We start from the raw sequence: 12,170 nt of genomic DNA, 5'->3' as shown, positions 1-12,170 counted from the left end.
GATCTTTAAACACAGAGCAGGCCAGGCCTTTGCTGTAGTCAAACCTAAACTTTGCAACAGTTAGCCTCTTCAAATTAGCACCTCTGCAACCCTTGAGATGTTTAAAACTCACTTAAAGACACGCCTTTACTCACTAGTGTTTAATTTTGACTGAGTTTTGACACGTTTCTTTTCTTTTTGGTTCTTGCTTTTCTTGTTATTTCTCTATTTCCCTGCTGTTTTATTCTATTTAGCTGTAAAGCACTTTGGCCAACCTGTGTTGTTTTAAAATGTGCTAATAAATAAATTAACTTGACTTAACTAACTTGTCGCAACATTTTTACACCATAAGACAGTTTTAAGCAGTTTAGTAAATCTAGCATTAAACTCCCTCATTTTGAATTTAGCTGGTTTAAATAAAACTCCCTTACTGATTAACAGAAAACTTCAAACCAGTACAAAAAAGCACAAGCCTTTAGTCAATCAAACTTTCTTTAAATAAAGACAATCATATACAGGCAAATAATACCCAGGAAGTAAGCAACCAAATTAATGTAAAAGATTGTGTACAGCGATTTAGAGAGGCTGCCTCCACTGTGTAAGGAACTCTCTGGCCTAAACTAAGTGGACTATTTCCTGCTGTGTGCTACATGTTAGAAAAAGGAACAGTGGAAAATATCCAAATCTAATTCTCATGAAACTCTCCAAGGTTCATGTGTGAACCTTGGAGAGCCCACACAGCCAGTGCTTGAAAGCACTGGCTGTGTGGGCTTCCCTTAAAGGCCCTCAGTCACATGCTTGCTCCCTAAAACAGCACTTAGTCATCAAAACTGTGAATACCCTTTCTTGATATCTGTACTAATCAATAAATAACAATTAAAGTAGACTTATCATAATTAATATAGTTTCACAAGGGCGGAGGATCATTTAAACACTGCCAAAGGTCTGCGCATGTGCAAGTCATCACCAAAAGCCGAAAGCATGACGTCAAAGAGAGGGGATTTCCTTAATATGGTCAGAGTGGCCTTAAGGGGAGAGGAGCTAAAATTGCCTATTTCAGACAGAAACATCCATGAATGTGAATCATGTAAAGTTAATTTAATAAAGTGCAAGAATTAGCATAAAAAGTCCCCTTTTAAAAACCAGCCATGAGCCGTAAAGACCGACATAGCCTGGTTCCAGATCACTGATCTGCTGCCCACGTTTGAGATTTTACCAGCAATTCAATTTGATGCAATGAAATTAGTGTCTTATTCTTATTTTTTATCTTATATTGGTTAAGTATACAGGAATAGAAGATTGTACAACTCATTTTGTTATTTTCTCATATTAAAGCATGTATCTTTCTCTTTAAACCAGCTGTGGGCAAGTTTTACGATGTTTTCTCATGAAAACTGTATTCATTCTCACAATGGAGAATAAATGAATGCACAGTCATGAATGAGTGACAGAAGATCTCTTCTCAGTAACATTTAGTTTAAAAAAAAGAGAGAGAATTATGCCTTGAAGTTCACGCCAAATGACTTTTATGGCAAAACAGTGTGTAATCCAAATGAAACGTAGAAACCCACTTCCGAGAAAAATGCATGTTTTTCTGAGCCAGCCAAGGTTACGCAGTTGGGATATAAGACTACTCCAAGTTTTAAAACAGACGAGACACTAACAAAGTTTTTTGCCTCATAATTTCCAACCGATTCTGGTTGTACAGTATTTACTTTCTGAGCCGCTTGTAAACTTACTGTGTTTTTTCCTGAGCCAGCAGAGGTGGTGCAGCCAGCCAGACACGGAGAAACATATGTGATGCCGTTCTCACCGCAGACTGGGTCCCAGTCGCTCGATGAACAAACGCACTTTGAGTTGCAGTCTGTGAAGAGCGGGTGCTTATCATACGATATCTTTTCGATGCTGGAAGATAGATGATAAGAAAGAAGTACAACTCAGAAACAAATACACTTATTTACAATTTTGTATATATTTGATATGGATTTTGAGTTTCTAGGGATACATTAGACATACGTTATCAAGGTGATATGGCAAATTTGTTAGCAAAGTGCAGCATATTCAGTCACTCTTCCTGGCCTACAGACAAATGTAGGTCAGTTTTTTTGGTGGATTTTTTGGTCCATCATCTCCTGAGAGGAATATCCTGCTGTTTATTTCCTAAATCGTCACCACCTAGTTTACACAGTAAGATTCAGACTATATCTTGAGCTCAGACTGTTAAGTAAGCTGCAGATTTAATTCCCACAGTTCTCTCTAGATTCATCACTACAAGCAACCCCCTTTTTATACGGTGACAATGTAATCTGTAATAAGATGAAATATTACTGCTTCAAATAAACACAGTCAAACGTGCATATTTCCAATCATCAGTGTCTTCAAAAATGACTGGCGCCAGAGCAATCCTCATTCATTTATGAAACTAAATAAGCAAGTTGCTGAGCATTAGGAAATTCCATATTTTATTTACCGCATGCAGTGTTTGGTTTTTAAATTGGTTTTCGAGCTTCGGCACATTCGCTGCATGGACTAATTAGCACGCTGCACCCCTCTGGCTACTTTTAACTTTTCATCTCAGCAGTGTCACTTCAGCTGTGTCTGAATACTGACATGCATTATTAGGCAAACCCAGAGGATGATTTTGTGTTGGTTTCAGCTTGTAATCACCTACTGGTTCCCAAATATGCTTAACAAAAGGGTACCTCGTGCTCCTTTATATGCAGCTCCATGGAAATGTTGCCAGTTCTGCTTAAATATGAGTCGACATCCTCATGATTAAATGGACTTTTATCATACATTTTCTTTTTTGAGAAATCCTCTTTTTTGAGAAATGCCAAAAAACATAGCAATCAACTCTGATGCATGATATGAAACATTTAAATAATGTGTTGCTTTCAGCCACCATAGTGAGGAATCATTCAAATATTAGATGGCTAACTCTGCTGCGTTTAATAGTTTGGAGGAAAAATAAATTTTCCAAACAAGTAGCCATTAACCTCGACACATCATATAATCGCCTCTGACTCACTTGTCATATGAAAGTGTCACCCCGGCCACCTTGGCATTCTCACAACTCATTGCGAAGAAGAACAGTGACAGGATGTAACCTATAAGGGATGTGCCAAAGGCGAACTTGGCTGCTCCCATGATGTTCAGCTTCAGCCTCTTCATCAGCAGACCTCCAGAAAACATCCCCAGTGCCACAGCTGGGATATTTATCACACCTGAGATTAAAGGAAACAGCAAAGCACATGATTAATTAGATGCTGTTTAAAAGGCTAGATGAGGATTCGAACAATGAATGACGGTAACATTTTAAATTTTTCATCAAAGCTTCACTATTGTTTTTCAGACACCTGCTTATCCTACCTTGCAAGTGAGGCAGCTCCGGAGGTAAAATAACCCTACACTAGTTCCAAGTTACCATGATCAAAAAAGAACCCTGCTTTTTATCTTTTTATAGCTTTATTTAACATCAATGTGGAGACATGGTCTTTTATCTATATCCATGTCATTAGCTCTGGTCACTAATATTACATTCTCTTTCATATGCAGCCAGTCTGGTCAGCACAGGCATCTCCCTTGATGAGACCACATGAACCTAGATATTTTCATTTTACGCTATGAACTTCATTAGATATTTTATTTCATGTGCAAAGTAGTTCTCATATTCACAAAGCTCCAGTCTCTGCAGCTGTGGCTGTTAGTGGATTGAATTAGAATATAGCTAACCCAGCTCTCCTTTCTCTAACAAGATCCACTCCCTGAAGTTCTATTTCTGCTTCATCCAACAAATGTAAAAGAGAAGAAGGAGGAGGGTAACGCTGAATGGACAGAAAGCCCATAAATCTGTAATAATTACCATGTTAAACACATGATTCCTGCATTATAACGCCGTTTCCATACTTGACGCTAGAATTCATTTGATCAAACAAGGGACGTCCGAGTCCTTTTTCTCCCATACAATATGAAACAAGCTGGAAAGCTTTCCCTAGTCGTCTGTGATCATTTTCAAGTGTAACACACTAATAATTTATATAACGGCACAATGTTCATGAAACATGTACCATACCCATCAGAAAGTTGGCCTTTGAAGCTGATTGTCTGAAGTGCTGCTCAATGTACTTGGGCTTGTAAGTGACCATGCCGATGAGAGAGTTCAGCTGAATGATTGTCACGCACAGGTAGACCAGATAGACTGGGTGTGCCAGCAGCGTTCGCAGGGTTGGAATGAAGTCTGTGGAGTCAAAAATACAGATGAGTTAAAATTCATTTTAATTCAATTTTATTTATATAACACCAAATCACAACAATAGCCACCTCAAGGTGCTTTATTGTAAGGCAGGCACCCTTCAATAATACAGAGAAACCCTCAGCAATCACATGACCCCCTATGAGCAAGCAGTTGGTGACAGCAGGAAGGAAAAACTCCCTTTAAGCAGGAAGAAAGATCCTGCAGAACCAGGTTTAGGGAGGGGGGCAGTCATCTGCTGCGACTGTTTGGAGGTGAAGGTAGGAAGACAAAAATATGCAATACATACAGTATATGGCTAAAAGTATTTGGGTCGCACCTCTTTGAATTCAGGTGTTTTCTGTCCCATTACCACAGGTGTTTAAAATCAAATTCCTAGCTGCGCAGGATGCATTTAGAGCCTTTTTTGAAAGAACCAGTCTTTTTAAAGAGCTCGCTGGATTCAAACGTGGTACTGTTAATATCTCCAAACCTTCTCTGCCATTAACATCAGCACAAAATAAGCAATAACTCTCTAAGTCGTGACATAAAGCTGATTCAGTGTCTTGATGACGTAGTGGTGAGCTGCACTGTATAAATTCATTTAGTTTTCAAAGGGATAATAAAGCTGTGCAAGTGAAGTTTTGATAAGAGCCTCCACTTTTTTTATATTGTACAGAGTGTACATTGTCGGCATATTGATGTAATATGCCAAAAAACATAGCAATATGCAAAGGCAGTGATGCATCAGGTACACTATATCGCCTCAACTATTTTCTCATCTACCTTCATACACATATGAACTTAAGTGATTATTGTGTTTTGTGTGTGTGTGTGTGTGTGTGTGTGTTTCTGTGTGTGTGTGTGTGTGTGTGTTATGCTATGTGGTTATTATGATACTGGCCCACCCTTTGCAGTTATAACAGCTTCAACTCTTCTGGGAAGGCTGTCCACAAGGTAAGGTAGTGTTTATGGGAACTTTTGACCAATTTTCGCTGATATTGGACGAGAAGGCTTGGCTCGCAGTCTCCGCTCTAATTCATCCCAATGGCGTTCTGTCAAGTTGAGGTCAGGACTCTGTGCAGGCATATCTTTATGCACATGTGGAAGGGGCGATCCCCATACTGTGTCCACAAAGTTGGGAGCATGAAACTGTCCAAAATGTCTTGGTATTCTGAAGCATTAAGAGCTCCTTTCACTGGAACTAAAGGGGTAAGCCAAACTCCTGAAAAACACCATAATCCTCCTCCAACAAACTTTACACTTGCCACAATGCAGCCGGACAAATACTGTTCTCCTGGCAACCACCAAACCCAGACTTGTCCATTGTAAGGTGGAGAAGCATGATTTGTGCTTCCAGAGAACGTGTCTCCACTGCTCTACAGTCCAGTGGCAGCAAGCTCTAGACCACTGAATCCAACAACTTGCATTGCGCTTAGTTATGTAACCATGGCCATGCAAACCGATTACATGAAGCTCTCTATGCACTGTTCTTGATCTAAGCTGAAGGCCACATGAAGTTTGGAGGTCTGTAAAGATTCACTCTGACCTGAAATTCGGTGACCTCTGCGCAGTACATGCATCAGCATCCACTGACCCTATTCTGTGATTTTATATGGCGTGCCACTAAGTGGCTGAGTTGCTGTCATTCCCTGGTGGCATCTTATCACGGCAGCACACTGGAATTCACTGAGCTCCTGAGAGCGACCCATGCTTTCACAAATACTTGTAGAAGCAGTTTGCATGTCAAGGTTGGTTTTATACACTTGTGGCCATGGAAATAACTGGAACACCTGAATTCAGTGATTTGGACAGGTGAGTGAATACTTTTGGCAATATGATGTATAAGCAATTCTTCATCTAAAATGCGGCTTGTACTCACTTTAACACAAAGAAAATGTGTTATTACTGCAAGTTTGTGAAGTGTTAATCCCAAATACAATGTGCTCTGAGAAACATTGTTTTCCACATATGACATATATAAAAACATCACACCCAATAACCTATAGACTTCCTTACCTTTGGCCATCTCTATAAAGCTAGTGTGTTCATCTGCTGAGTACTTGTGCTTCAGAAGGGGAGAGCCTTTGATGAAACTCGTCTGCTCTGGTGTGCACTTCTCTGGGACCTCTGGCCTGGACACGGGTAGTGAGCGGGGCAGAAACCAGAATGGGATAGCAGAAAGAAGGGTGATAACCCCAGCTATGAGGTAACCCAGCCACCAGGCCCCCACCCAGCGGGAATCTGATGGGGTAATGGTGATGGTCTCTATGTTTTGGAAGAAGATGAAAGTTAAGTAATGCTTTCTGAAAACAAGGTACATGTATTATTCATTCTACTAGTTTTCTGATTTTCATCTATTCTAAGCACTCAGATTGTGTGTCCAGTCTGAAAATGACGTACTTTATGGTACTGATTGATATTTTTACTCAACCTATTTTTTGTTGGGGTTTTTTTTGTTACTTTGTTATGAACATGTATTATGCAGCATAGGAAAACTATAGAAACTAATGTTATTTTTTTAGATTAAGAATAATAATAACAAAATCCAGTGCCGACGAACACGTGTTTACTCCTTTGTGTGTTTTTAATTGATCTGAAACTCTATATTTTTCTTCTCCTTTTTTTGTTAAAGGCTACTTTCCTTTTAGCTTTTTCCTGCTGTCCCCTTTTCTTTGTTCTGTTCTGTTCTGTCTCTTTCTCTCAGTCTTTCTTGCCGACCAGAGGGCTTTGTCCCTCTTCTTCCTCAGCTGGCCTCATTACCTAAGTGATGCTAATCCTGTACACCTGCTCTGTTTAGAATTGTGCACGCAACGAATGTGAGCCATTTTTTCCCGATAACATCAGGCCTCAGTTTTATGAATGAAAAACTCTTTTTCACAGCAGATATTTGAGCTCCAAAGGAAGTCAGGCAACAGGTGTTACAAATAACATTAACAATGGCCCTGTTGTATTTAAGTCTCAGTCTCTGTGCACAGTATCAGAGTTTAAGCGTATAAACAATGCATGTGCACAAAAAAGTGATAATGCAATTTTAGACACTGCTGCTTTAGACATTGCTGCTTTTTCGAAAAATGGTACAGTAACAATGTGGATACTTTAGATCAGGTAAAAATAGAGTTTTATAGAGTGAGCTGCATGCAGGTGAAATGTAAAAAAAAGATTCAGTATAAACCAAGAAATGTAATCCCATGGCTTTTTTAAATTGGCAACTTTTCAGCAATCAGACTTCATTTATAATGCTAATGAGTAATGAGCTTTATAATTATTTAAATTAAGATTTCAGCACAAAATTCAAATTTAACCTTAGCTTTTTTTTCCCCACAGTCCTAAAATTAGCCTAATGTTTCTTTCAGTCTTGCAATTTGAGACCGATTATCTTTTTGACATTTAAAATCGAGCAATAATGCTGATTAGCCATCAGTCTCACAATGTAAGAAACCAACCAAGAGTCTGCTGACTCAGCCTCTGGGGGTGACTGGCAATATTTCTAGGGCCAGAAACTATCAAAAGATTTGCTGACATTTGCTGCTCGTTGTTTACAAACCCTTTTTTATCACTTGTTTGTTTTGAGGTATTAACATGTTAAATTACCTATTTTACACAGTGGGCTTTTTATTTGCATTGTTTGCCTGGATACAACCAAAGCAGCCAAAGTTTGCTCAAACATGTATTGGTCCATAGAACTGAAAGCTTCCAGTGCAGGAAATGTCATCCCTCTGCTACAGATTCTGCTCACTCATATGTAGATATATGTGTAGAAATATTATCACGTTCATCATTTAAAAATAAACATTATAAATCAGTAAAATAAATAGCCACAACCCCAATTGTCTGCAAAGCCAACTGTTCTGCAGTTGCACAAGTCAGTTTCAGTTGCAGATGTTTATCTGGGGGCATTTGTATATTCATTTAACTGTGGAAAAGCATATCAGGCTATGTATGATTACAATTTATTAAAACAGAAAACATTCTGTCTTTTTGTGTACACACAACCATGTCAGCATAGTTTTGTGGATCTGGCCTTAGGACCCTAAACCACAGTCAAATATTATTTATTTTAATGGGTACAAAACATTTTATCCACCTCTAGCTTTTTCCTAACGGTGATGGTGCTTATTATTATGATTTTATTTTAACATCTGACTGTTAGCTGGGGCTCACCCTTTAATGTTTATCAACTCTTATCAGCTATTGTGGCACCGTTGTTTTTTTTATGATATCAGCAACAATAATTAAACCAAAAGATGAATCGAGGGACTTTTAATATTCCACAGTCACTCAGATAATAATCAGAGTCATGGTGTTAATGGCAGCGATTTGTGTAGACAGTCTAGCCTCATAATAACAATTTAAAAAATGTGTTAGTATGAAACTCACCCATTTTTACAAATCCAATGTCCACATAGATTTTGGCACAAAGGGAGCCCAATAGGTAACCAAACACAGGGCCAACCACTGAAATGGTCTGCACACAACCTAGGATGTGACAGTCATGCCAAAAGAGACACATGACATATAAAACAGTCAGATATCAGTAGATGAGTACATTGTGGTCATAAAAGGATAGACATAGTGTGCCAAGAAAATATCCCCCTCATCATTACACCACCACCCTGCTTTCATGTTGTTTACACCACATTCTGACTCTAACCTCTGCATGTTGCACTGGAAATCGAGACTCATTAGACCAGGCAGCTTTTTTCCAATCTTTTGTTGTCCAATTTTGGTAAGCCTGGGCAAACTGTAGCCTCAGTTTCCTGTTCTCAGCAAACAGAAGTGATAACCAGTGTGGTCCATCTCATTCAAGGTTTGACGCACTGTGCATTCAGAGGTGCTCATATGCAAAATTGCCCAGTGACATTGCATACCTTGACTGTAATGGGTGGTTATCAGAGTTACTGTTCCTTTCCTGAAAACAGTTTGGTCATTCTCTTCTGAACTCTTCTGCACATGGTTGTGCAGGAAAATCTCAGCAGACCAGCAGTTCAAAGTCACTTAAATCACCTTTTTTCTCCTTTAGAGAAAATCAGAACTTTCTGCTACCCTCACATTGTTCTGAGCTAATAATGTGTTCAAACAAAGGCTGTGTTAACTATTACATCTGAACTGTAGCTGAGCATTTATTGGCTAAATGATAGGAGCTGCCTCGTTTGTGTGTCTGTCTCTCTGTCCTCGAGCAAGTTTATGCAAAAACTACCAAGTTGAAACTTGTGGAAAGGTGAAGCACGGGCAAAAGAAGATCCTACCTAATTTCGGTGCAGAGGAGTATCATTTTCTGTAAATGTAGAAATAAAACACTGGCTTTGGCATTAGCCCTGGTAGCACATCCAATGCACATAACTTACCTTTGATGCAGTGCAGGTTTACAGTCTAGAACAAGTTTCATGTTCTCTACCTGCACAGACTGTTGCCCATGCCAAAAAGTTGGCACCAGAATTGAACCACAACATGTCTGAGCACATAGTTGCTACCTCTGACTTAGTAACTATGATAAAATGCTGCAGGAAAGTCATCAGTGATTTGCAGATAAAGCCCATAGATTATCTCCCCCATGACTTTCTTCCCACAGAAATAACCAAAACATCTGCTACATATCGTTCAGTTTTCAAATCTATCGCAATGTGGGATTCTCTCTGGTTGTGCATCTGCAGTATGTCAGTCAAAATAGGTAAGAGCAAATGTATCTCTACCACTAGGTGATGTTTTTCTTACCAACATAAAGTGCAGCATTCTCCTCAGTGGCAAAATCATCTATATACGAGATTCCCAGAGGCTGAACAGGTGTCTCTCCAATCCCGCGCAAAACATTTCCAAGGAGCACATAGATCCACATGGACAGGTTGGACTCGCCTTCACAACCTTGAGCAAAAGACAAGTACAATTAGACATATTTCTTATTTACACAAGTGTGTGTTTGTGTGTGTGTGTGTCAGCACAAACCTGAGGCTGGCACTTGAGGTAGTGTACCGTCTTCTGTCAGGTTTGCTAGTGAGTCTGGCCGACACGGAGAGGGGTTAAGAGTTGAGTTCACTACCCACCGCACTGATGTCTCAAACTCATAGCTGTTCACAAAATTCAAACAGTTCAGATCAGCGACAGAGACAAAAATACTCATTCAAACTAGTTATAGCTTCAACTTGTGCTGGGAGGGACGTTTGTACAGTTACATGTGACTATGTGCATTTGTGAAAGAAGAAAGGAAAGTGCTTAATGAAAAGGCAACATGCTGGTATAGGCTGACCCATGATGCTCTAAATAACAGATTAAGTACTAGTAATACAGGGAGTGCAGAATTATTAGGCAAATGAGTATTTTGTCCACATCATCCTCTTCATGCATGTTGTCTTACTCCAAGCTGTATAGGCTCGAAAGCCTACTACCAATTAAGCATATTAGGTGATGTGCATCTCTGTAATGAGAAGGGGTGTGGTCTAATGACATCAACACCCTATATCAGGTGTGCATAATTATTAGGCAACGTCCTTTCCTTTGGCAAAATGGGAAAAGTCAAAAATAGTGAGATATCTTGCAGAGGGATGCAGCAGTCTCAAAATTGCAAAGCTTCTGAAGCGTGATCATCGAACAATCAAGCGTTTCATTCAAAATAGTCAACAGGGTCGCAAGAAGCGTGTGGAAAAACCAAGGCGCAAAATAACTGCCCATGAACTGAGAAAAGTCATGGCCACCTCGTTCACCTGATCTGAACCCCATTGAGAATCTGTGGTCCATCATCAAATGTGAGATTTACAAGGAGGGAAAACAGTACACCTCTCTGAACAGTGTCTGGGAGGCTGTGGTTGCTGCTGCACGCAATGTTGATGGTGAACAGATCAAAACACTGACAGAATCCATGGATGGCAGGCTTTTGAGTGTCCTTGCAAAGAAAGGTGGCTATATTGGTCGCTGATTTGTTTTTGTTTTGTTTTTGAATGTCAGAAATGTATATTTGTGAATGTGGAGATGTTATATTGGTTTCAATGGTAAAAATAAATAATTGAAATGGGTATATATTTGTTTTTTGTTAAGTTGCCTAATAATTATGCACAGTAATAGTCACCTGCACACACAGATATCCCCCTAAAATAGCTAAAACTAAAAACAAACTAAAAACTACTTCCAAAAACATTCAGCTTTGATATTAATGAGTTTTTTGGGTTCATTGAGAACATGGTTGTTGTTCAATAATAAAATTATTCCTCAAAAATACAACTTGCCTAATAATTCTGCACTCCCTATATAGCAAGCGCATACGCAGCTGTCCTCCGGATTTTCCACACACTCATCATGGGCATGGATGTGATGGGGTCTTTAATTATTTTTGAACTGTTCTTTTTCCACGGTGGAAATATTTGCAGCATATTTAATGATTTTAAAAAACAAGAACTTTATTTTGGATTTTCTCTAATCCACACAGAGTAAAAGTATACATATATGCTCAAATATATTCATACACTCCAATAATATTTGGTTAAATATCATTTGCACCTCATCCAGATATTTGTGGCAGCCGTCAACAAGCTCCTGGGATAATTCTAGCTGGATATTTGAGCACTCTTCTTGACTAGCAAGTTTATACTTGCTGGTTTTCTGGCATTTACCTGGTTTTTAAGCACAGTCCACACATTTTTAATAGGGTTGTGGTTTGTATCAACACCACTAGCAGCAAAACAGTCCCAGAGAATGATGTGACCACCACCATGCGTGAGAGCCAGTACAGTGTTCTTAGGTTTGAAAGCCTCATGTTTACTCTTCCAAGCATGCCTTGTGTCATAGTGGTCAAAAAGCTCAATCTTTGTCTCTTCAGCTCGTAACATTTTTCTCCAGAAGTCATTTGGCTTGTACATGTGAGCAGCTACAAATTCCAGTCAAACTTGGAGGTGTCAAACTTGGAGGTGTCAATTTTGAAGCGAGGCTTCTTCGTGGTCAGCACTCTCTCAGTCCACAGAGACGTAAAAAG

The 12,170-nt window shown here is 39.3% G+C and overlaps 1 protein-coding gene across 1 annotated transcript in view; it reads right to left on the bottom strand.

The window, feature by feature from the left end:
• Positions 1 to 12,170, bottom strand: part of LOC113035975 (solute carrier organic anion transporter family member 1C1-like) — a 35,762-nt gene that overhangs the window by 6,307 nt on the left and 17,285 nt on the right. Inside the window, exons 5-11 of the mRNA XM_026191906.2 lie at positions 10,154 to 10,275; positions 9,926 to 10,072; positions 8,591 to 8,689; positions 6,230 to 6,478; positions 4,052 to 4,216; positions 3,008 to 3,203; positions 1,719 to 1,884 (exon numbers count right to left, since the gene is read on the bottom strand). Coding sequence (XP_026047691.1) covers positions 1,719 to 1,884; positions 3,008 to 3,203; positions 4,052 to 4,216; positions 6,230 to 6,478; positions 8,591 to 8,689; positions 9,926 to 10,072; positions 10,154 to 10,275 — 1,144 coding nt within the window. The remainder of the gene's footprint in view (positions 1 to 1,718; positions 1,885 to 3,007; positions 3,204 to 4,051; positions 4,217 to 6,229; positions 6,479 to 8,590; positions 8,690 to 9,925; positions 10,073 to 10,153; positions 10,276 to 12,170) is intronic.

Source organism: Astatotilapia calliptera, chromosome 14 (assembly GCF_964374335.1).
Source record: "Astatotilapia calliptera chromosome 14, fAstCal68.1, whole genome shotgun sequence".
Lineage (NCBI taxonomy): Eukaryota > Metazoa > Chordata > Actinopteri > Cichliformes > Cichlidae > Astatotilapia > Astatotilapia calliptera.
Note: the sequence above shows the minus strand (reverse complement) of the source record. Positions and strands in the feature narration are given on the sequence as shown.